At 41.2% G+C, this 26,784-nt stretch overlaps 1 protein-coding gene across 1 annotated transcript in view; it reads right to left on the bottom strand.

Annotated features, from left to right (window-relative positions):
• Positions 1 to 26,784, bottom strand: part of WDR1 (WD repeat domain 1) — a 78,249-nt gene that overhangs the window by 29,004 nt on the left and 22,461 nt on the right. Inside the window, exons 3-6 of the mRNA XM_073610112.1 lie at positions 26,544 to 26,634; positions 23,815 to 23,962; positions 12,996 to 13,176; positions 2,448 to 2,525 (exon numbers count right to left, since the gene is read on the bottom strand). Of these exons, the coding sequence (XP_073466213.1) occupies positions 2,448 to 2,525; positions 12,996 to 13,176; positions 23,815 to 23,962; positions 26,544 to 26,634 (498 nt within the window). The remainder of the gene's footprint in view (positions 1 to 2,447; positions 2,526 to 12,995; positions 13,177 to 23,814; positions 23,963 to 26,543; positions 26,635 to 26,784) is intronic.

Genomic DNA, 26,784 nt, shown 5'->3' with positions numbered 1-26,784 from the left:
ATTACAAGCAAGCAGATCACAGGTGAGGATGGTTACCTTTAATAGCCATTCAAACCCCTTTGTGTCAACTTGTGTGCATGTTATCAGGCCAAAATCACCAGGGTATGTAAAATTTTGATCAGGGTCATTTGGGTAGTTTCTGTTGTGATGATTTAAAAAAAAAAAAAAAAAAAAAAAAGGGAGTAAACACAGCTGATTGATAATAAATGGAATATATATATATTCTCAGAGTTTGAACAGTTTTAACATGCCTTGAGACTTTGGACCACATTAAAGCAAATCGGGTATGGTGCTTGGCCGCACAGGGCACTGCATCTTACTGGGAAAAAGTAGATCACATTATCCACGATACCCACAAGTACTGAATATTTCAAGGGTCTCCAACAGATGAGGGAGACTAGGGAGGGTAATTATGTACATTTCCCCAAATAACAGCAAAAGTAGATATTCTATAAGCAGCCCAATAAAAAAGTAAAATGCCTATACTATGATTATTCCTGGTGACTGAGTATGCAGAATGGGCACTGTGCTCTTGCTCAACAGCAGCCCTTGCCAACATTTGGTTACTAGAGTACAACTACCAGATTTATATTTAGTGTTAAAGCTTAAAATTGTTTGTTAACTCTAACATATAATTCACTGCCAGCCCCTCTATTAGAGCCTGGCATACCACACTATCAAAGTCCTTTGTAAAAACAAGCGCTCTAAATATCTGTTTAGAGCTGTCTTCAGGCCGATCACGTGACTCGTAGCTGCTTTACAGCTCAGAGATATTGCTTCTGCGGGAGGGGCCATGATCTCCCTCTGACGTCAGTTGGGGAGATCACGTAACCTCCAACAGAAGCAATGTTTGAGCTGTAAAGCAGCCGTGAGTCATGTGACCGGCCTGAAGACAGGTCTAAAGAGGTATTTAGAGCGCTCGTTTTTACAAAGGACTTGGATAGTGTGGTATGCCAGCCTCTAACAGAGGGGCTGTCAGTGCCAATTTTAGTGTTTTTATTTGTAATAGTAGCGGCGGGGGGAGGGGCGGTGTGGAGACAGACACATTAGACGCTGGCATGCAGGAAGGAGGGGGTGAGGGGGGAGAGAGGAGAGCAGAGAGGATAGCTACGTCTGACGGAGGAACGCACTTTGAACCACGGTGATCAGGACAGAGCTGCCCTGGTTATCGTGGTCTGTTTAGAGAGGGGATACAGGAAGTGCCAGGTTCAGTTTTTTTTTTTTACAGTTTAGAGGGGGCAGATTACACAGCACAAGCACTGTGTAATCTGCTTTAAAATAATTTTTATTTTATTTTTTTTGGGTTAACAAACACTTTAAAGAGTATGTAAACCCAACATTTCATATTCTTGATATGTGCCTGCTGTACCATGTACTTGTATGAGAAAGTGTCCTGTTCTCTTTGTATTGCTTCCTTTGTGTGAAACCCCTGGTGTTCCGGCCAGTCCTTCTGCTTTTCTATTAAAGGCTGACCACACTAAGCAGAACACACCGTGGTCAGTTCTCATGCTGAGAACTCAGCCTGCTCTCCTCCAATGATCAGACTTGTCCTGACACTCCTCCCCACACAGTCTTTCATGGGGAGGATTTTTGTGCTGCTGTTGTTTCGCCTCCCCCCAGCTCATATGCAGCTGAGAACAGAGGGCAGGTGATCACCAAAAAAAAAAAAAAAAAGTATTTCTAATATATTTGTATATCTATACACAAATGTTTTGCCTTTCATTTCTATTTTAAACTGAAAAGGTTGTTTTAAAGGAGGTTGTGAACCGCTGGACTTTTTTTTTTTTTTTTACCCTGCAAGGTAAAGGCATATTGTGCTAGTATGCATCACATATTAGCACATTATGTTAAACTTACCTTAAAACAAAGCCCTCCAGCAGCAAGATGTCAGAGCTGGAGGCTGCTTCAGTCTTCACCCATCTTGCTTCTGGGTTCGAGGACTCCAGCTCTGTGACTAGCCAGAGCCTCGATGACATCACTCCCGCACATGCGTGCAGGAGCCGCCGGTCATGGCACAGGACTCAGATTGAACAGCCGGGTGGCCATTTTCAGAGCGCATGCGCCAGTGATGTAATCGGCTGCATGTACGGTAAATATCTCCCAAATGGTACACATTTAGGAGATATTTACACTACCTATAGGTAAGTCTCATTATAGGCTTACCTATAGGTAAAAGTCAGTGATGGAAGTTAACGTCCACTTTAAAGGGTGATAGTTTACAAATCACTTTAGGATCTGTTTGGGCAAAAATAGAAGAAAAAATGTAAATAGAAGAAAAAAAAAATTGTTTGTTTAACTCTGGTTATTTGTGTACACACTGACACAGATTAATTGGTTGCTCTCTATACTTGTGAAATATGAAAGCAGTAGTCACATATTTGTAGTAGCAGTGTCTCCAGTTTGGGAATGAAGATTTAGTGAAAAGCAGTTTTTGGTGTCTAACATACCTGACCATCAGCACCTGCAGTTGCAAATCTATTTCCATCGGGTGAAAACCGCACACAATTTATAAAGCGACTATGGTCCTATGTTTGAAGAGAAGAGAAAAAAAAAATAATTATATACATTATTTTTATTATCAAGGTGTTCCATTTAAGCCACACATTTCTAGCTACTGTAGTTTAAAAACAAAATGTTAGTGCCAAAATTTATGAAAAAATAAAATAAAAATGATCACATCCCAAAATTACATTTTGCACAATTCTTCTGCGTGGTCGCTCTGGGCAATTTATGTAGCTCTATGAATGTATAGTACATTTACCATGCCGTACCATTTACGACGATGAAGATGAACTTCCTGGAAATTGCACAAAAATATGCATTCAATAAAACTGACAGAAGAAAACCATGCACTGAAATGAATGCTACAAAACACTCCATGTGCTTTGAAACAGAATGGAACCTTGTACATTTTCAGTTTCCCTGGACTTTTAACATTTGAACTAGGAGGTGCACCGAATGGAAATTTAGTGCCGAAACTGAAAATTCAGGATGCACTTGGCCGAAAATAACAGTTTTAAAATATATATATATATATATATATATATATATATATATATATATATATATATATATATATATATATATACACACACATACACACACACACACATACTGTATTTATTGGCGTATAACACTCACTTTTTCACCGTGAAAATCGGGTGCAAATAGCGTGTGCGTGTTATACGCCAATACCTGAATTTTAGCTGCCTCTGAGGGGACAGGGATGGGGGCGGGATGAGCGCCGTCAGATTAAATACAGTGAGAATCTCCTGTTTACTTGGCGGCCTCTGTAATAGAAAGTCCCGTCTCCTGGGCCACCATTGGGCCACTGTTCTGTCTATCATAGGAGATTCTCACTGTATGTAATCTGTCGGTGCTTGACCCGCCCCCCTCCCTGTCCCCTCTAGGCTGCAAATGGGCATCGATCAGGCTGCATTGATGGCAGTGGTGAGGCTGCTGCATTGATGGCAGTGGCGAGGCTGCTACATTGATGGCAATTGTGAGGCTGCATTGATGGCACTTGTGAGGCTGCAGATGGGCACTGACCCTTATTTTGCTTCAAAAGTTCCTTATTAAAAATTTAAGTTTTTTTTCCTGAAACTTCCCTCTTAAAATGAATGTGCGTGTTATACGCCGATAAATACTATATATATATATATATATATATATATATATATATATATCTCTATCTATCTATCATGTGATCAGCTGTGTCCAATTACAGCCAGCTAGTCACAAGTAAATGCAGAAGTGCCAGTAACTGGCTCGCCTCACCTCACACTGACAGTGTGTGTGGCGAGAACAGACGATCAGCGGCATCTCCTTGCAGGGGAGACCAGGACAGGTAATCAGGGCACTGATCATCAGTGCCCTGATTACAGTAAAGCCCCAGCAGTGCCCATCAGCGACACCATTCAGTTCACTTTAGTGATGCCAATCAGTGCTGCCATTCAGTGCCTGTCCACCAGTGCCACCTATCAGCGTGGCATAGTGCCTCGTCATCATTGACACCTCATCAGTGCAGCCTCAAAGAAAGTTTGTTTTTTTTTTTCTTCAAAACTTCCAGTCTTTTTTTAAAAAAAAAAAAAAAAAAAAAAAAAAAAAAAAAAAGAAAGCGCAGTGATTAAATACCCAATAAAGCTCTATTTGTGTGAAGAAAATGATTAAAAATTAAAATGGGTACAGTGTTGCATGACCGCGCAATTGTCATTCAAAGTGAGACAGCATTGAAAGCTGAAACATGGCCTGTGCAGGAAGGGGGTGAAAGTGCCGGTATTGAAGTAGTTAAGCAAATTCAACTTCCACTTGCTTCATGAATTTAAAAATCGTGAGAGCAGACGATTTTGCCATCATGTAATGACCGAAATTTGAACGAAATCGTTCAACCGCCATAAATGAATTTGTTTTTTTTTGTTCGTTTTGTCACATATGTCTAGTGCAAACTGTTTGGGCAAGAAACACATTAACCTTTCAATTAATCGTCCGTTAGGCCAAAGTTTTCCAAACTTCTCCTTTGATTTTTCAGCTGAAAACATCACAAACGATTTTTGATTTGTGCCCATTAACTGGACAATAAACGAACGGTCCAAATGACAGATTTTCAAAATGATTTTTCTTCTAGTGGATGGCCACCATTAGCCAAACCTTGTTTTTATCCAAGTATTACACCAGACCTGTGTTTTACTCCTGTGTGCCGCATTATGCCAATGTTTCCACCCTGTGACGTTGAAAGTCACATGGGGTGCATCAGGAACTTCTACAAGGGGCTGTAATCTCGCGGTATCTTGGTGCATTTTCTTAGAGAGGAGATGACAGAGTGACGGCATAGTTCTGAATGGACTGACGGCACAAAGAGCGTGCTGTAAATCAGGGAAATATGCGCAAGCGCTGGTGACAACAAAACGAACTGAACAGATTACAAGCAAACAGAGCAGATTATGAGACATCTACACAGAGCTTTGTACAGTTTTTACTGATAATTTAAATGTGGAAAATTTATGGGGAAGAGTTTACTACCACTTTAAGTGGGTGGAAAGGTCCCCATTTTTGTGAGCTGATCCTTTTTAGACTAAAAAAAAAAAAAAAAAAAAAGGTTTCCTTATAGCAGAAGGTCTTTTACTACTCATCTTTCTAGGTGACCATCACACAGTGCCCAGCGTCTATTCAGTGGGAGAGTGTTGCGGCTTCCAGTGGAAAACGAATGAATAATTGACACAGGATACCTACTCTACCTTTTACCTGCAAGGATTGGTGGCGTCACTTGTCACACTTAGGTCAGCTTACAAAAGAAAGTGAATCGAGCAGACACTGTCTAATGATATGTTAGTCAGATACCTTATACACAAAAAAAAACCCCTCTTATAACCACTTCACTAATTTAAAGTTGTACTTACTTTACACAATACAGAAAAATCGGATTTTGGGTAAGGCAGATCCAAGGTTAGCCATACACACATAGAATTCTAACACATACCTTCAACCACGCTCAACATTGATGGCGGAATCTCTGCTGCCAGCTTCTGTATTCAAGCAGCCATGACACCTGTGTCTACTTCAATACCTGAATAGTGACCGCATCTGATAGGATGCAAAGGCCACGTTCACCTTTATGAGCACATTACACTTGTATCAAGGGTTCCTATCTGCTTTAAAATCAGACATCTGTGAATGTACAAACCACAAGATATAGCTGGGCTCAGATCCTTGTACATGCATATAATCCACCAGGTGCTAAAGGGGTGTGATTCACATATGAACACTAAAAATACTGGATGACCCCTCTGCAGACTGCTATATACCCTGTCTAGCAAGCTTTGCAATAAAAAATAGGGATATTTAGTTCACACATATTGCAATACATGTTTAAGCCGGCCAACTGTGTCAATGTAATCCCTCTTACGGTCAGTCCTTCTCTGCCACTGTGGACACAATGCCAACATGGGGCAAACCAACACAAAATGGAGGGAGAGCTACAGTTTAGGTCTGGCCACTGACCTGCAATACAACAGAAACAATATATACACCTGTGCTCAAATCCCAATAGCTTGTACAAGTATATGATCTACCAGGTGCTAAAGGGGTGTGACCACATAGTAAACACTAAAAATACTGGATGAACCCCTCTGCACACTGCTATAACCTTTGAAGCAAACTCTGCAATAAAAATTGGGACATAAAACATGTATTGGAATATGTATGAAATAAATATCTATTTTTTTTATTGCAAAGTTTGCTTGAAAGGTTATAGCAGTGTGCAGAGGGTTCATCCAGTATTTTTAATGTACAAACTACAAGTCCAGTCCACCAGCATGGCGGACCTGATTTGTAGTTCTCAAAAGAACCAAGAGTGCAACAGTCCCCACACTCAGTCCATTGTGTCAATACACATTCTCCAGATTCCTTCAATGAAGTACCAGCAGGAGCCCACGATCCACTGATCACAAAATGTAGGCTTTTTTCTGCACTTTTTCTGCAAAAAACATGTGCATATTTATACATCCACTGGATCTTTGCAGGTTTCTAAAAACTTGATGGCTTTGTTCTCATGGACTTCAAAAGGTAAAAAACAGTAAGTTTACAATCCCCCCCCCCCCCCCCCCAACATGCCAACATGCTCATGGGAGGCCTAGATACTGCTACAAAAAAAAAATAAAATAAAAAAAAAAAAAAAAAAAAGGAAGGATGAGGACCAACTTTAATTGGCGCTGATTTAAATAATGCAGTGTACAGGTGACATGCATTTTGGAGGATGTCCACCTACCTTGAACAGCGAGTGAGACGCTCTTTTTTTTTTTTTCTTTTAGAGCTGGAATGTGGCAGAAAACAACCACCTCTGTCTCTCGCCTTCCACTCACCACTATCACTTGTAAACACAGAAGCCTTTCTCCCTGTGGCTCTTACAAATCCTTACATCCAAACCCTGCCACTCAGCGCACTGGTATTTTAAGGGGGAGGGGGGGGGGGGGGTTGAACTTCTACACATATTATATTTTTTTTAAATATATATATATCTCTGTGTAAATTTATAGCCTTACAGATACAACCGGCCCTCTGGCAACCAGAATACTGATGCGGCCCGCAATGAAATAGAGTTTGACACCCCTGTACTAACCAATCATATGGCATGTCAACATTGAGAGTAATTATTCCATAAAACTAGAACGTTATGTACTTTGTTAAGAAGCAGTGAATAGGAGGAGGAGAGGAGCATGAGCTCAAACTGTTAAAAAAACAAGAGACCACACCAGCTCTCATTACAGGTCTGTATATATTTCTATTAAAAAAGAAAGCCATTAGTGGTCAGACAAAGGAACTGAGCTATTCACTATTCTGAAAACAGGAATTTATAAAAAAAAAAAAAAAAAAAAGTGTTTAGTTCTGAACGTGCATTTATTTTGTGCCTTTTTAAAATGTATTATTGTGTCACATTTCTAAATTACTATTGTGTTATGCAATTTTCTTTAGAGAAATAGTGCTCTGCAAAGATAACTTTAGCTCTTAGGAAATCTTTACTGAATTATTAATACGCATTCATGTATACTGAAACCAGACTCTTCCTGAAAATCCCTCCAAATGTCAGCAGTCTACTGAATGATGCTGCACAGAACAGACGGCTTTCCCTGTAACATGCATTCGGCAGTCTGACGGAATCAGGCAGCAGGAGAATCAATTATTAAGAAGGGTCAGCCAGAACTGAATTGCTTGGGACACAAACAGAACACAGAAAAGGATAAAACAAAAAAACTCTGTGTTGTATGTCTGCTCAGGACTTGCCAGCTGGGAATTAGAACGCATAAAATTAAACAATGAAGGAGCGACACAAACTGTCTAATGAGGCCTGGCCCTGTCACTGCGATGTGTACACCGCTAAGTGAAATACTGTGTCTTGTTATAGCAAACACTATATTAGAGACAGAGTGGAGGCCTTCCAAACTATACAAAGTTGGAGACATCAATGGACCCCCCACAGTTGGCAGCTGAGCAGCTATAATCAAAGGGCTAGACTATCTGGAATTTTAGGGAGTATAGGACAGTTAGGGATATTGGTGTTCTACAAACTAAAAAAGTAACTATCTGCCTTACATTCAGCAACCCTGAGTTCTCATCGATGACTGTCACCATGCAACACCATTTACATGGGTGCAATATATATCTACATAGTAAACTAGGAGTAACAGCTATTAAAAAAAGAAAAAAAAAAAAAAAAAAGGAAGATTTCTCAGCAGGTTGAAAGCTTCTGTATTAGAATTGTCCTAGTTGTCAACAAGGCATGACCGAAAAAGAAAGAAAGGAAAAAGAAAAGGAAAAAAAAAAAAAAAAAAAAAAAAAAGAAAAAAGAAAGAAAAGTCAACTTCAGCGCAGATCACTCTTATTGGAGCCTGAGATTGCACCTGTGACCTGCTGATAGTTTCTGCTCTGCAGGCACCTTAGAAAAAAAATAAAAAAGCACTTTTTTTTTTATCTGCAAAAAAAAGAAATAATTGCATTTATTATGGTTTTCAAAAGGTAAACCCAGCCTTTGAAAGTAAGTAGAATAGGTAAGAAAATAAAACTCAAAATGTAGAGCTGCAGCCACACGTCATTTCCTGGAGTCAGGTGAAAACCATCATTGGCTCCGGACAATTATGTCTGCACTGTCCTCATCATGTTCCTGCAAATCGAGGTTGCAGGAAAGAAATCTGCACCGTATATGGCCAGGCCTTTATCTATGCGGTTTCAATAACCGAGAAGAGAGATTAAAAGTCACCAAGAAAATTACTGAGCTGGGTAGTCCCTGCAAATTAAGGGAATTCCTAGGGGACCCCCAGGTCACCAGAACTAGTGTCCCCATTGGAAGATTTCTCCTCTATTTTTTTTTTTTACGCTCCTCCCTCGGTCCGAAAACTACAGCAGGAGGGGCTGAAAATCCCCCCGCTGACATCAGACGGAAGGAGAGTGGCGGGCAGTCATGTGAGCACAGAGCAGCGCTATGAAATAAGGTATAAACCTGCATTTTTTTTTTAATAAAGCACGTATACTGGGGCACATAACGTGGTCGAACACAGGGGATTCTAAGAATAAGACAGTTATTTTAGCAGCAGGAGGGGAGGAGAATCGCACAGACAAGCTGACAGGGGGGGAGAGGATAGACAGCGGGATGATGGAGGCACGTAAACTGACCACGGTACCATGGATCAGCAGCCATGATAAACGTGGTCAGTTTACAGAGGGGAGGGCAGCACCAGGCAGGATCAACAAGGTATTTTAGATGATATAAAAAAGGGACACATTGCACAGCACAAGCACTGTGCTGTTATACATGCTCTAAAGCAGGGGTCTCCAAACTATGGGCCTCCAGTTGTTCAGGAACTACAATTTCCATCATGCTTAGTCATGTCTGTGAATGTCACAGTTTTACAATGCCTCATGCAGTTCTGCAACAGCTGGAGGGCCGTAGTTTGGAGATTTTTTTTTTTTTTTTTTTTTAACGGTTATCACCACTTTAAGTTGTCATTGACCAAGCATTTACTGCAGGTGAATCTTTCTAGTTCTTTTGTTTTAAATACACACAAACATTGATTCACCAGCAGTGATTATTTGGTCAAAGCCACTCTGAATGCTTTATAAATGTGCCCCAATATGCTGGGTTTAGTGACAACCTGGCAAAGAGAAATTGTGAGAGAACAAGTTTGAGAAAAATTATGATCCCACGTTAAAGTTCTTATTTGACTGTTTGCGGCACTCGACCAGATGGATACTTCCAGTCTTTAACCCCCATGAATACGATGAGCTACATGAAAATAGTTTTCTATACACTTTACTGATTTACTCAAAGTGTTAATATAAAGAAACATGGTGGTCAATAAAAAGTTTGAAAAACAAAAAACAAAACAAAGAGCAAGGTATTGTGGAAACTCAATACAAAAATGAAAAAACAGAAGCTGGTTTCATTGTTCCACTTTAAATTAGAAATAAAAGATACTGGCTGCCCAGCCCAAGTGTTCCAATTTATAAAATAGATGGTGCGTGCGTTTTTTCCTAATACTAATAACTACATATCCTAAACCAGCACCTGATAAGTCATTACATGTGAAAGTCATGCAGAAGGAAAAAAAAAAACTGACAACTACTATAAAAAAAACAGGTCTAAAAAGCAATAAAGTCAGATGAATGAGGACATTCCAGCAGAGTGAATATGAGCACAAAACAAGCCTCTCAGACACTTCCTGTAATTTGTTTAACTCTCGCCTTTCACATCCCATGCTGGGTAAATATGCAAATCAAGTCATAACTTATTTAGCATTGTCTGGGTTATTTAAGTAAGCAAAACTGGAGGAATACCAGAGATAAAAGCAGAAAGTGAAAATGTGACTTGGGGGGTGCTTACAAATGTCCTGTAGTGACAAATCCTAGAATTAAGGAGAGCTGAAAATCAGGCTTGGAAAATACAAAGACCGACAATTCTGCGCATTCCCACAGCAAAAGATCAATGTGCAAAAATAAGTAACATAATAATGCTGCTTACATTGTTTGGATAACTATAGCACAAATTTGATCCCCAGCGCCTTCCTGGTCACAGAAGCATTTTTGGAATACACTAAATTGGATGGACAGATAAGGGGGAGAAAAAACCTGGATGACATTATTCCCCCTGGGTGCATAGAATTCTAGGGCAGCCTCTTGTCAACAAGGGTGCCTGGCACTACCAGGTGCCTTCTGGAATCTTTAGGGTGTCTTAGTAAAACGACTAAAAAAATTTCCCAAATTGTGTACAATTCAGCTCAAGCCTGCCTTCTTGTTACACAAAGCTACAAGTTTCCACTGTACAGCATTACAAACTTGGGCACTGTAAAGGACAGCTATTAGCATGGGCGGGTTGCAGTGACTGATCACTTTAATAGCCAATCAGAGGCCATCAAAGCGATCAGGTGACTGGAAACCGGGAGTCCCGGGTGCTGATTGTTGATGAGAGCTCAATCTGAAAAGACATGTATGCAGATATGCAGCCCCATGGATAAAGACCCAATTCCGTCAGGCCACATATCTGTGTACTGTCGGTAGGAAGGTGTTAAAGACCATGGCAATCACAAATTGGATTTTTAACCCACTTTCTGAGTCCAGACTGTCCTGTACTAAGGATGGGCTCGGGCGTGTTCGCACACACCACGTGCAGAGCCCACCAGGAAGTCGGCACGGTGCTGCGCTAATCACAGGCAGTGAGACATGTTCCCGATGTGCGGCTGCAGAGATCGGAAATGAATAGTAAAATTTCCTTCGCGCTAGTGGATGTGACAAATACTAATAACACGATAGTGTAGGTTAATAAATGAATAGATATAAAGATAAAATAAAAATAAAAATAAAAATATTGCTGCAAAATAAAAGTGCTCACACAACCACTTAATGAAATGATAATATAGAAGATTTTGCGCAATATTTACTTGAGTGATGTGTATAGGGTGGGGTAAGAGCAAAAGTGATTGTCATCTCCAGATGAAGACACGTGACGTGTCGTAACGCGTAGGGATTGGCTGGAGCGGCACACAGCTGTCTACACAAGTGAGAGGGCGCTGAGAACGCCAGGCTTCTCATACGTTTTTTACTCTGCCTCTTTATATGCTTGTAAATGTAAGAGCATAGATTAAATAAATATCTCCCTTTGCTTAAAAACAATAATACACTAGTGGAGCCTATCTTCTCTCTCCCTCTCCCTTCTCTTTGTCTCCCCCCCTCTCTCTCCCCCCTCTTCCTCCCCTGGGTCTGAGCTACACTAGAGCGGTGGAAATAAGGAGATAATAAGGAGAGCTGAGTAGCAAAAAGGAGAAGTTACCAGACAGTACTTCTACACTTCAAAAGGCATTTCACCAAAGCTTGATTTCTACTGTTTTAAGGTGAGAGTTCTGAGAGACTGAACTAGGAGGCACCACTATAGGAACGACCTATTTAACACATAAAGACATACACAGATCTTAATAGAAGGACTTTTCTACCTCTACAACAGCGCCACCTATTTATAAATCTATGAACTGTTTTTCTTCAATTTTACAAATGCTGTCATCATTGTTTTAAGACACATGTGTCTGGATGATGATGGCATTAATTGCAATTAATTTTCGATATTTTTTGTATATATTTTATTCATCCTTTTGATGGGTTGCACTTTATTAATTATTCACAGTCGGAAATTACTAATTTTGATTTTTTAATTTATGATATTTACTCACTAATATTTAATATTTATTTGCATCAATGTATTTATGGTATTGGAGCTAGCTGTCACTTTATGGTTGTTTGGTTATTTTAACCATTTGCACGGATGCACTTTTAAACACAGCATTATCACTCCACTGTTAATCAGTGGTAATAGATTTATGTTTTAATATAGAGATTGTAGATCCCTATTAACACTATCACAGTTACCAATACCTCAATCACTTTTGCTCTTACCCCACCCTATACACATCACTCAGAGATCGGAAATGTCCACTGCCTGTGATTAGCGCAGCACGGTGCCGACTTCCTGGTGGGCTCTGCATGTGGTGTGTGCGAACACGCCCGAGCCCATCCTTATCCTGGACCAGCAACAACCAGTGACTGGACAGTGAAAGAAGCAGCAGCAAAGTGATGAGCTCATCTCTCTATCACTCTGATTTCTCTTCCTATCAGCATCCTTCTCAGCATACAAACTGATTGTTCTCACTGCTTCCACCTCACATTCCAGCCCAGCTGTACAGGTACTGCAAAAAGCTGAAAGTAGGTCAAATTCTGAAAAAGCATTTAAAGTTGCATTAATGGATACAGAACTGCATTCATTTGTGTCTTCTCTCTGCCCAGGTTTGAGGAAAAAAAAAAACAACAACAACAACAACAACACACACACACACACACACACACACACACACACACACACACACACACCACAGCCAAATATAGACTTTAAAAAGCAGCTATGTGCTGATATTGTTGATATTGTCCGGTAACATAAAAAAAAAAAATATAATATAAAATCTTACTGAAGCTGTAAACTTGAACTTGAAAGGTGGTCCCTCAAAGAAAGCAGAGCAGTTGTCATCGCTGCCAGTCACAAGCCGATAGGGCCGGGTCTGTTTGATGTCCACAGAGTTGATCACTTTGCTGTGTCCTGTAATGTCACCGACAGATGAGCCAGAATCCCAAAGAAACACGGCACCAAACCTAAATCGAAGAGCAATGAGAATATTAGTTCTGTATTTTTACATGTAACAAACTGCCAGTTCCTCCCATCTCATTACCTAGAGATTTGGGTTAAAAATTAGCATTTGCTTGAAATGTGGGGCCTAAGAGTACAGCGATATTAAAGACCCCTGTTTAAACTAGTTATGTATTAATTACAATATAAAAATGAAAAAAAATTGTTCCCTAAATGGAATTTGCCGATTGGAGGCAGAAGTGCAGTGGTAACTTCTGCAGTTGGTTATTCCTTCACTATCCTATCACAGCTTTGAACAAACCCCATGGTTTTACTGAAGTGCAGGAAATTAAATGGTCAGGACTCATTTAGCATCTGACAGTCTTGCAAACTCATGTCCTCAAACTCAAGAGCTCTCCTCCTGTCAGCATGCTCCTTGCACTGCAACATGCCCTGTGCTGCTTTTACCTCTCTGCGCTCTGATGTACAGTACACAACAAACTGATCCCAAGCGGCACTTCTAATCCTTGCATTAATATAGTTTTAGTCAGGTTGAAAAAAAAAAAAAAAAAATGCATCTCATACAGTCCCATATACACAATCCTATACCCACAGTTGATCCAGAGGAAAGTGATGATCCAATTTGCTACAGCAGGGGAAAAAAAATCCTTCCTGATCCTCAGAGGCAATCAAATTTTCCCTGGATCAACATTACCTATAAAAAAGGTCAGTACCCAGTTATATTATGTACATTTAGGAAAGAATGCAGGCCTTTTTTAAAGCAATCTACTGAGCTTGCCAGAACCACCTATGGAGGGCGTCTATTCCACATTTTCACAACTCTTATAGGGCGTACACACGGTCGGACTTTGTTCGGACATTCCGACAACAAAATCCTGGGATTTTTTCCGACGGATGTTGGCTCAAACTTGTCTTGCATACACACGGTCACACAAAGTTGTCGGAAAATCCGATCGTTCTGAACGTGGTGACGTAAAACACATACGTCGGGACTATAAACGGGGCAGTGGCCAATAGCTTTCATCTCTTTATTTATTCTGAGCATGCGTGGCACTTTGTCGGTCGGATTTGTGTACACACGATCGGAATTTCCGACAACGGATTTTGTTGTCGGAAAATTTTATCTCCTGCTGTCCAACTTTGTGTGTCGGAAAATCCGATGGAAAATGTCCGATGGAGCCCACACACGGTCGGAATTTCCGACAACACGCTCCGATCGGACATTTTCCATCGGAAAATCCGACCGTGTGTACGGGGCATTACTGTGAAGAAATCTTTCAGTTTTTGGAGATGAAATCTCTTTTCCTCCATACGTAAAGAGCGCCCCATTGTCCTCTGTGAAGACCTTACAGTGAATAACTCAACACCAAGTTCACTATATGGACACCTTATGCATTTGTACATGTTGATCATATCCTCCCTCTTAAAAGTAGAAGTCCAGCCAAAGTGCATTTGGCTGTACTTCTATGGATCACAGGAGGCTAATTCGTTTCGCACTCCTGTGACATATTTTCAGCAGAGAGCGGACTGAAACAGGCTCTCTGCTGACATCCAGGCACCACATCATTGCGACAGTCTGGATCCGCCAGGTGCCTGGACTGACACCCATCTTGAGCCGCTAAGAGCCCGAGACGCCCCCATCCACAGCTCAGCGCTCACATGAGCACAGAGATACATGTGCAGAGAGCTGTGACTGAGTCTACAGCTCTCTGCTCATGGAGCTGTGAAAACCGAGCGATCAGCAGTGTTCCATTGCTCGGTTTTCAGTGCAGAGGCACCGGGGGACAGACGCAGCACCGCACCGACGCTGTATGCTCAGAGGTAAGTAGAATTCTGAGGAAAAAAAAAAAAAAAGAAGGAGGACCCCATACTTCTCTTTTAATCTCCTCTTCTCAAGAGAGAATGAATTCAGTTCCTCTAATCTTTCCTCACAGCTGAGCTCCTGCATGGCTCTTATCAGTTTGGTTGCCCTTCTCTGCACTTTCTCCAGTTCCCCCATATCCTTTGAGAACTGGTGCCCAAAACTGAACTGCATATTCCAGATGAGGTCCTACTAGTGATTTGTGCAGGGGCAAAATGTTATCTCTCTCTCTCTCTGGAGTCCATACCTCTCAATACAAGAAAGGACTTTGCTCGCTTTGAAAAACACAGCTTGGCATTGCATGCTATTAAGCTTATGATATACCAAAACCCCAAGATAGAGAAATTTATATATATATATATATATATATAATTTTACAATAATGTGGGCCTTCTATCTGCTTGAGTTTAGCTTTAACAACTATATATTTCAGCTAAGCAGTTTGCCCACACTGAAAATATGCAAGACCTAATTATAAATATATTACATAACAAATACAAGTTTTAGTTTCCTGGCAACAATGAAGCAAAGAGCCTTTCGACAGCTAAAGCCAAGATGACAAGATGGAGAATGGGACTAGATACAGAAACACATTCTATGTGCCAAGAGCTCTTCACTCTCACAATAATCACACACCGAAGCTTCACCAACTGACACTCGGTCAACTGAGAAGTTTATTTTAGGTATATAGTTCCGGCACTTTACATACTCTGCACTCATTAGTCCTTGGCCTCAAGGAGCTTACAACCTAAGGTCTTTATCTTATGAAGCGCCCCATAGAGTTATTGTTCTTGTTAAATTTAGTTTTTGGCCTCCCTGTAATCAGAGTCATGGTTTGATTAGTTAGGTCTGCACTGTAGGTTTGGGCTCAATTGCTTCCCCATCTCCCAGGGGATCCTGGGACATAGAGGTATTAATATGCAGACAGGGGTCCTTCTCCCACCTACTATGGCCAATCTCTGGTCACTAAGGTAGGTAACCAGCAGGGGGCTGTGGGATGTATAAATGGGCTAGGGCCCAGAGCAGATGTCTCTTGTTCTTGGGGGAGCAAGATCCAGCCTCATGGCTGTGGCATCCCTGGGAGTTTCACCTTGGACTGCAGCACTTTGTGGGGTCCCAGCTACCGCTTGGCTGGGGGACCTCAGCTCCTATCCTTCCTGGAGTATTTTCAGAAAGTCCACTACAGATTCAGGACACAGGCTGCTGGAGTACTGAAGTTTGCTGACCCTGCACAGGGCTGCCTGGAAATCAGAAATAGTGAGTAGCAGCCTTTTTATATTTTAGAGACTTTCCTAAACACCTCTGGAAGATCTTTAAATACTATTTTCTGCATTCAGGACTGCATCTCTATTGGGATTACAAACGTTAAAGTGGGTGCCTTCAACCTCAAATTTAGATCAGATTTGAGTCCTCATTGCCAAGTTATAGTGCTTGGTTTGAGTATCCTTAGGCTCACCCCTACACAGAGGTGTAACTGGCCCTGGTGCAAGAAACCATGAAAGGCCCCCCTCTTCCCTCCGAGCCCTGCGGCCCTTTCCCATTTTTTCTGGGGCTCATTACTCCCATCGTGGGGCCCCACAGTGGGCACCCTACCTGCCATCTTGGATAGGGTTGCCACCTTTTCTTCAAGTCAACCCCAAACACTTCAGCGGTGCACAGCAACTTTTTTATTGTAGTATAAACTATACAAATATTTTGTGATTACATAACATTTCTAATATGAATTTAATCACAAGAGTTCCCCTTTACATCTGAATCCACCAAGTTCCCTTACGCTGTAAAGGGCAACACTGCAGACTGATATAAAGGGAGAACTCTGGGTACTCTAATTTAAGGGGGGGGAAATACTAAAAACTCTAATGTAAGGAGAGAACTTTGAAGTAAGAAGGAACACTGCAGACTCTGGTGTAAAGGGAAATTGTGATATAAGGGGGTCTCTGGTAACCAGAGCCCCCACTTACAGAATCTGCAAAGTTTTCCCTTACATCAAAGTCAGCAGAGATTTTGCTTACAGCCAGCAACACTGCTGGGGAGCCACAGTCTGAGCTTTTGGGGCTCCCCCACACTGCTGGAACCCAAGGGCCCGGTAAAAAAAAAAAAGTGTGCCGAACAGGGAATAGAAGCTGGCACCAAACAGCCAAACCAATTCGGTCTGTGTGCTACACTTACATGCATAAATAAAACACACTAGGGCCAATGTAGACAGGAGCCAATTAACCGACCAGAATGTCTTTGGAGTGTGGGAGAAAGCAGGAGTACCCAGGAGGAAACACATGCAGGCGCAGGGAGAATATGCCAACCCAGCTAGGTTGGGCTGGGGGGGGGGGGTGTGAGGTGTACATTGTTACACTAAGTCTGTAAATAACTGAGTATATAAAATGGCAATGCGTGAAAAAGTGCAGGCATCGTAGATGGTGAAAGCAGGGGAAAAAAAAACCAAAAAACGCGACATGCAGATGTGTTGGGATAAAAGCGCGTGGGGGGGGGTTAATGTTGGTGTGTTTTCACCTGCAACCTTGGTAGTGAGGGGGGGGGGCATGATGCCAAGAGCAAGAGGGAGGTGTGGTGGTGATGAAAGGGGAATCTCTCAAAGGCTCAATCAGCCATCAAAGGCAGCTTCTGCATACCAACACCTCTTGTACAATGTGTAAAGCCAAGCAACTGACCAGCAGCAGCTTCAAACCATAGATTGCCACTGCAGCTCAGATATAAGCAGAATCCTGAAATATATACCTTTTTGCTTACAATTCCTCCTAAAAATAACAGTGCACTTTCTGGAGAGCTCACAGTGTACAACGAAATGCCGCTAGATCAGCAGGGACTGACCGAAGTGTGATCAGTGTGTGTCTGTCCTGCATGACAGGCACCCCCCTCAACACAAGTTGATGGTTTGTTCTACTTCTGTCAATGTGACCTGTTGAAAAACATACTGAACAGCAGCTGCAGAAAACAACGTCCCAATGGAAGGGATTCCTCCATCCACCATCTATGGTCAGCCTCTAAGCATTTTCAATACAGGAAGGGAGCTTGTAAAAAAAAAAAAAAAACACACACACACACACACACACACACACACACACACACACACACACACCATGCATGACAGAAGGCGAGACTGGAGTGCAGCTTTAAAAACATAAAGCACTTTCGAGCAATATTCTATACACCCATTCTCTGTAAGATCATGTAGGCTGCTAGTTGCATGAAAAAAATCTGTATACGTATTCTAATAATTCTTTCCACCTACATTAGTAGGAGTGAGCCGAGTTATATTCTATTACTGTCAAGTAAATTCCTGACATCTTCATGGAAACCAAACTCTTGACAGTCATTACATCTGTCAGAGATGTGTATTGTCTTTAAAATGTAGCTTGTCAGATCTCTGTATTCCTGCATTGTATAAGGAGATGGTATATAAAAGAGTTCTACATAGTGTTTGCAGGTTAATAAATACAATCACTAACGTAAGCATGTGAATTCTGAACACAAAGCCGCTGCACAATGCAGTAAACAGAGATGAAACCGCCAAATGGCAACTCTGACAAATGAAGGCAAGAGGCCTTATATAAAGATGTGTCCCAATAACATTAAAAAATAAAAATATATTGCTGACCTTCTGCTCTCACAGCAGTTGAGTTTTGCACATTTTTATAAGCATTAGCTTGTATATAGTACTTTGTTGCTGATATATTACAGCATTAGGCACACATAAGCACAGTGATATGGGGGTTAGTCAGCTCAGAAGTGGTGAGCGTTTTTAAAGTGAGACCACATCAGTCAGAACTGTATTTAACCACTTGCCGACGGTAAAACCTAGATTCACGGCGGCAAGGTTGTGCCTGATCACGTACCTAGGACGTGATCTGACACTTCCGGTAAGGGGGGCGTGTGCCGCTGGCGACCCGCCTTACTGTGATTAAAACACAGCAGATGTCGATCACCGGGTGCAGGCCAATTAATAACTGCCGACACTCGGCGATCGTCCTGAATTTACACCACACAGAGCACTGCCTATGTAAACAAGGCAGAGCCCTGTCTGGTCAGTGGGGAATAGATTTTTTTTTTTCCCCGCAAAGGCGGCAATTCAATCTATTACTTCCCCTAGTAAAAGCACCACACAAAAACTGGCTAGGCACACATTTAACCCTTTGATTGCCCTATATGTTTAACCCCTTCCCCAGCCAGTATCATTAGTACCGTGACAGTGCATAATTTTATCACTGATCACTATTAAATGTCACTAGTTCCCAAAAAGTGTCAGTGTCTGAATGTCCGCAGCAATATCGCAATCCCACTAAAACTATCGCCATTATTAGTAAAAAATAAAATTTTGAGTATATAACCCATAGTTTGTAGGCACTATAACTTTTGCCCAAACTAATAAAATTAATATACCGTATATACTCGAGTATAAGTCGATCCGAGTATAAGTTGAGGCCCTAATTTACCACAAAAAAATGTGAAAAACTTAGTGACTAGAGTATAAGATGAGGGTGAGAAATGCACAGCTACTGTAAGTGGAAAAGAGGGTCAACAATGCCCATTTGCAGCCATAGGTCCCCCGAACTTCAAACTAGGTAGTTAAGGGTTCCTAGATGCCCCCTAGCTGCAGCCAAAATTTGGGGTCTCTGAACCCAAAGGGTCCCGAAATGACATTGCTGCAGATGGACACAGTTGACCGACTTTGGGGCCCCGTATCTCTGGGCCACTTATTGCTAGGAACCCCAAATTTGGTGTGCAAACCCAGTGGAATTAGCAGCTTAAATTACCAAAAGCTAGGGTTTCTAGCACCAAGTGGCCCTGAGATACAGGGCCCCAAAAATCAGTTCAGAAAATGTCAAGCACTTTTCTGCAGCAGAGAATGACATTTTCCGAACCAATTTTGGGGCCCCATATCTTGGGGCCACTTGGTGCTAGGAACCCCAGCTTTGGATATGTTGTGGTTCGGAAAATGAATTTTTTTGCTGCAGAAAAGTGCTTGACTCCAGTATAAGTCGAGGGGGGCACTTTCAGCACAAAAAATGTGCTGAAAAACTCGACTTATACTCGAGTGTATTGCTTGGCAATGGTCTTGTAGCCCATTCCAGCCTTGTGTAGGTCTACAATCTTGTTCCTGACATCCTTGGACAGCTCTTTGGTCTTGGCCATGGTGGAGAGCTTAGAATCTGATTGATTGCTTCTGTGGACAGGTGTCTTTTATAAAAAGTAACAAACTGAGATTAGGAGCATTTGCTTAAATGGAGTGCTCCCAATCTTCGTTCCTTACCTGTATAAGGACACCTGGGAGCCAGAAATCTTGCCGATTGATAGGAGATCAAATACTTATTTCACTCATTAAAATGCAAATCAATTTATAACTTTGATTTTTCTGGATATTTTTGTTATTTTTCCCACTGTTAAAATAAACCTACCATTAAAAATTATACTGGACATTTCTTTGTCAGTGGGCAAACGTGCAAAATCAGCAGGGGGATCAAATATTTTTTTCCCCTCACTGTACATCCCTTTCCTAATCTCACACCCTGGCAGGGACTCGCACTGTTGCAGCGTTTGCATCACTCAGTCTGTTCAAAATGGGCATACGATGAAAGATGCCTATCTGTAGCTGGATAATGTCCAGTGAGGACTAAAGGGTCAGTCCACCCAATTAGATTTTTAGTATAAAGGGCCTAACATCAGATATATTTTTATGTTAAGTTTGCACATGTATAAGGTATTTATTATTGCTCAAAGAGGTTGCAGCTATAATGCCTTTGTTTTTCTTCAGGCATTATCCAGGGCCACGGGAAAACCCTGCAGTTAAGCCGTGCCTTTAAATGCCCCCAACCATTACCTCTTTAGCTGCTGTTGCCAAGGGTGTAGACCTGACGGCTAAAGCAGAAATTATACCGCCTGGCCACTTCCGGTGGGCACTACCACCAGCAGAATGCAACCCATACAAGTTAACAGGGCCGCTATGCAACCACATGCAATGCGCATGGTTGCAGCGCACTGGTGTGGGGTTAAAACAGATGGAAGAGGCGATACAATGAAAAAAGGTGAGCAGCTCTTCAGAGAGCAAAGGCGAACAAGCCCTTATATAATAAAAAGGTACAGCCTTTTTTAAACAATTATACAACTGCTGTATATGGTGGTACTTCGAGAATTTATTCATGTCCACTTTAACAACAGATCTAAAACAATTTCCTCCTTGATCCATATTCTTAGAAGACAACATATGCTAGCTACTCTTCATTCTTAATGTTACCCAGTGTGGTCATGGTAACACAAGGAAAATGGGAGTTGAGACCAATACACACAGAGCTCTAATTTGCACTTTAAAATGTACAATATCCTTCACAACTTCCAAATCAGCACAAGTCTCACATTCTCCCTTCCAAGTCAGCAATATAGTGGTATAATGTCTTCAAAGAATTCATTCACCAAGGGGGGTTGGTTGATATGAGGCCTGGTTATTAAAAAGAAATGGTTCAAAACGATAGAAGTTACATTAGCATTTGAGGTTTTTCCTTCCACCACATCGGACCCAGCCTGAGATTACACTTCAATTATAAATGAGCTCTTAGCATACATTAGTAGGCTTTCTGCCATCACACTAGGAACATTTATGTTGTGTCAGAGCACATAGCTGAACGGTCGGTATACGATATAGAACTTCTCAGTCTATATTGCCGCCCCATTCCCCAAACTTAAAGGGCAAATAGTGCAAAAACATTCAGCCATAAGTCATTACAAATAAATGCCATTTCCAATTTCAAATAGTTTTGTTCCACCTAGTATAGATAATGTGGGAAAATAGGAAACATCTGTTTTTTTCTTTTTAATATAATAAATGTTCTAGAATACCATTACTGATTGAAAAATAAGTAGCATTTTTCATATGCTTCTCAAAGCAAAACTTATGTTTATGTTTGATAGGAGTGGTGAGGAGTTAGAACCTCTGTCAGATTTCCATCTGTGTCCCCACTGGGGAGATGCATCCTTTCTATTTGTCCTACTTACCATTGTCTCCAAAGACAGTAACACACTTGAATGTGTGGTAGCAGCCAAACATAACTGAAACCACTGTTACCCCATCAAGGTATAACGAGGAGATCTGGCCTCTAAAATTAAGACAAATTATTACACTCCCAGAATTGTCTGTCAAGGATGGAACCGGATTGAGTAAGGTAGCTTAAAATAAGAGATAGGAGAATAAGGATGTCAACTGCAACGGATGCAAGCTGAGTCTGTGAACACTGAATTTTGGAAATTTGGAGGAGAAAAATTGGAAAGGAAAAGGAAACAGGAAAGGAAAAGAGAAAAGGAAAAAAGAGAAAGAGGAAAAAAAAAGGAAAAAAAAAGGAAAAAAAGGAAAAGAGGAAAAAAGGAAAAAAGGAAAAAAAAGTAAAGAGGAAAGAAAAGCAAAAGGGAAAAAAAAGCAAAAAAGGGGAAAAAAGCAAAGCAAAGGGAAAAAAAAGCAAAGCAAAGTGAAAAAAGCTAAGGAAATAAAAGGGGGGGGGATGTGTGTAAGGGGAGAGAGTTTTCAATATCGAGGGAGTGGCAGGGATCATTGCAAGTCGTTGGGCTCAGGTTTTAGTCATGTATACTGGAGGTATTCGTCAGAGAAACAAAAAAAAGGTCCCAATAGAAACACCTGGTTTTAGGTTTCTCAAAGAATTACTTGCTTTCTAGCAGCTAGAAAGTAGTTGCACATGCTTGGTGTTTTTGTGTCAGTTCTGTACAAACGGGGTACAGACGTAGCTGTCAGAGCAGACATTAAGCTGTGACCCCGGTCCTGTTTACTAGCCACTGATCTGGAGCTTGAGTGTAGTGGAAGTTACAACACACACACACTACTGCATCCTGGGTAGCTGCTCTTCCTGCCCACCCCTTGTCCCCGGCCCTGACTGTACCATGTCTGTAGTATTTGACCATTTCTTGGATCAAATACTGCAACACTAAATGTTATAGGTGTACCTTTATTGCTTTCAAGGGCTATAGCTGGGGTACCTCTATACTTTAGAAGTTTAAAATCACTGTTTTCCCATGTACTGCTTCTATTACACTCTCACACTGAGTGGCAGACACCTGAATGCATACAAGCATAGGAAACCATAATGTAGACCCAATGCAAGGTCTCATCCTAGTACTCTTATGTATATACTCAACAGTGAGCTTTGTACAGTACAGATAAGAACAATCCGATCATGTTGCAGGAATTGAGAGAAATGTACAAAGACTGTAGGGAAATAAAAAAAAAAAAAAAAAAAAAAAAAAAAGGAAGTACAGCTGCTGCCAACTGCTATACAAAAATCTAAAAATAAATGCTTTGTTTTCTCTTGCACTGGAATACCCAAGTGTTTTACTCCAAGGGAACAAAATGCTGTTATTTAAAATAAAGAAAAAAAAAAAAACACTGATTGTAAGCCTGCTAAGACAAATAAATTTGCACTTTTTAAAAAATGTTCACATTATTAAAAGTACATTCATATTATGTTGCAATGCATTGTGACTGTTTTTGTGCATTTTTGGATGCATCTCAACATAAAATGAAAACCTAAAACATAAATAGGATGTTACACAACCTAATCAATGATTTTCAGGACCTTTACAAATAAACCAAAAATTTACCATGGTTGATCACTAAAGATGCTTCAGACCCCCACATGTGTAGTACCCGTGGATGTCAAGTAAAATTGTGTACCATATACAGGCCTGCCAAGCCTTACTGAACTGATTGACATCAAACTAAAAAAAAACATTTCTTTATTTTGCTATAAAGAACCGCAACGTCACTTACGAGTCTCTTCCTTCACCGACCACTGCCATTCTCTTGCTGTCTTCCGTCCAGGCAATGTCTTTAACAATCCCAGCGAATGGCTGGTATTCATATTTCAGCAGGTGTTCCTTCTGTGTGGTGTCCCAAATTCTTATTTTACCGGTAACGTCTAGCAAAGAAGAAACATCAGTTTATCCCCAAACACAACATTAGATGCTATTTCTTTCATCAAGCTTATAATTGTAGCTCATTTCAGTTTTGCAGAGTGCAAATTTAGGAATATGGTCAAACAGTCACAGAAAGTAAACTTCCATCCAAGTCTTCTCATCAATGTAGATTACTTGGGTGACTCCTGCAGGGCTAGTAGTCATGGTTGGCTACTTTTAGGCAGCATGAAGAAATGGTCTCTTTCACAGGAGCCTTCTGTTCCGATTAGCAGGGGACCTGTGAGCTGATCCCCTACTGGTCGGAGCAGAGCAGGGCAGGGCAGATAACAGGTCCATGTCACCTCAGTTTAAGCAGAGCAGATGACAGACCCCGCTTGGCTCTTTGGCCGTCAGTAAATGGATTCCACTGTCCGTTTACAGCCAGCAGGCTCCGATCTGGTCCACCCAAAATGCAAAAGGGACACAGTTCTCCTCCATTTTTTATAATGGGCCTGGTCTTACCGGGAGGTAGGCAGGTGTAAAACAGACAGAAGAAATACATGGACATTCCAATCAGGGCCACCTGTAAAACTGACTAGAGGAGCTGAGTGGATCACCCGTGTAAAAGGGCCCAAAGTTGTTCGTCAGCTGCATTGATCATCTAATTTCCTGTAGATATGTGCCCCTAGTTTTTCAGATTATCTTCATAAGAGGGTTCAAATTTTAAACAGGAAAACAGTACATTGATGGATGAAGACAGAATCTATTTCATAAAAATATATAGGTTAGGAAAAAACAAAAAACAAACAAACATGTCCAAAGGACTTTAGACCATGAGGAACCATGAGCAGAGGCTCAAAGTGATTGTAAAGTCGTTTTTTTTTTCCTAAAAAAATAACAAACATGTTATACTTGCCTGCTCTGTTGCAGTAAATTTGCACAGAGCCCTGGTCCTCCTCTTCTCGGAACCCTTTTTGGTGCTCATGGCCCCTCCCTCCTATTTAGTGATCCCTTAGTAAGCAGCTTGCTATGGGGGCACCCGTGCAAAGTCACAACTTCCTGTGTCCATTTCAGACACGGAGCTCCAACCCAGCCCCCTCGCTCTCCCCCGATTGGCTAGCTGATTTGACTGAGAGCAGTGGCAGCCAATGGGGCTGCTGCTGTATCTCAGCCAAACAGGGAAGGAGAATCTCGGACGGCTGAGACACTCGGGGACATCACTGGACAGAAAGGGACCTCAGGTAAGTATTAGGGGGGCTGCTGCAGACAGAAGGCTTTTTTTTTTCTTAATACATAGAATGAAGATAAAAAAAAAAACCACACACACACACACACACACACACACAAACACACCTTCTGCCTTTACAACCCCTTCAACCATCTTCTACAAAGGACCTCCAGAGGTAGGGACCCAAGCATGTTACTACACATTGGCCTCCCACTCTTCTTGAGCATTTCCAATTTTCAAACAATAAAGTAACACAACACTCAGAAAAAAACCCTATGCTCATAGATGGATGTGGCATTAATCATTGCTATACAGCAACATTTCACTGGTAAACAACAGTCACAGATAAAAGCTATTGAAAGAACTGTCTAAAAGTCAGCAATACATGGATCAAAAAATTCAGCCAGGTCAGCAGGAACTGGACAATTTCAATCCATGTATGGGCAGGGAAGTTATACAGAAAGCGATCTACTGATCAACTACTGTGCAACTGCCCTATCGGATCTTCCCCACTTAATGCTATAGCCTGCAATGCTGATCATTGTATTCTGACAACAGGGATGTATCCCCACTGTCAGAATACAACAGCGTGGCGGGGAGGATTTCTCCATTCACATTGTGTGTGGAGGAAAGGGGAAAAAAAAAAAAAAAAAACAAACACACACAAACACACACCCCTGACTCAGTTATATGCTTAGACCAGACAGCACATAGCCGTTTCAGTCATTGTTTTTTCTTTCAGTACACTTTAGCAAAAGCCGAGTAGAAAGCAATTTAAAATGTTTTTTGGGTTCTTTAAGGGCTTCTATACATTTACTCCTAGCATTAACTACAGAACTCAAGACCAGTGAAAAGTGAAGCCATTATCAGAATGTTTTTGACATCTGCACCATCCAGTATATCCCCTAATAGAATCTGCTGCCTTGGGCAAACATTCTTGCTTAGGCCTGTGAGCAAAAGGCTTTCTAACCTGACTAATGACTTCTCTATCTAATGAACTTCAGCCAATGGTGTCTGTGGCCATCCACAGACATTAGACAGTTTGTTTATATGGCTGTCAGGTTGTCGAATACCTATATGGACACCTTTTTGCTGGCTCTCGCTGCCACATAAAACTAGGTATATCTGCTATTAAGCCAGTCACAATCCCTTTAATATCTTCCCTGGCTGCACAGATTCCGCTGCTTGCAGAAAGTGTAGGCACAGCTTTGGTGTTTCTTCTATAGTTGGAAGCCGCAGCAGGCGATATTTCCCAATTCTGTAACCTAAAATAAGATCTCACAATATCCAACTCACCATAATAAATGATGCATGATAGTTGTCTATATAAACAAACAATTGTAACCTCTCAGAAAATACATTTGAAGATAACCTACCTCCAGATGCGATGTAAAATCCACTGGGAGCATATTTGGCAACAACCACCTGATGGGCATGTTCAGTGTAGACATCGGCAATGGCTGGGTTCTGTCAAGAAACCACAAAGGGAATATCTACAATGTAAATTTAGATATGGCACACTGCAAGGTGAGCAGCTGCATTAGAATGAAAAACAGTGTAATACATTTTACAGCATTTAGTAGCATAGGTTTTGTGAACAGCAATAAATGCCTTGTC

Source organism: Aquarana catesbeiana, linkage group LG01 (assembly GCF_042186555.1).
Source record: "Aquarana catesbeiana isolate 2022-GZ linkage group LG01, ASM4218655v1, whole genome shotgun sequence".
In the NCBI taxonomy this organism is placed as follows: Eukaryota; Metazoa; Chordata; class Amphibia; order Anura; family Ranidae; genus Aquarana; species Aquarana catesbeiana.
This window is presented reverse-complemented; position numbering and strand designations above follow the sequence as displayed.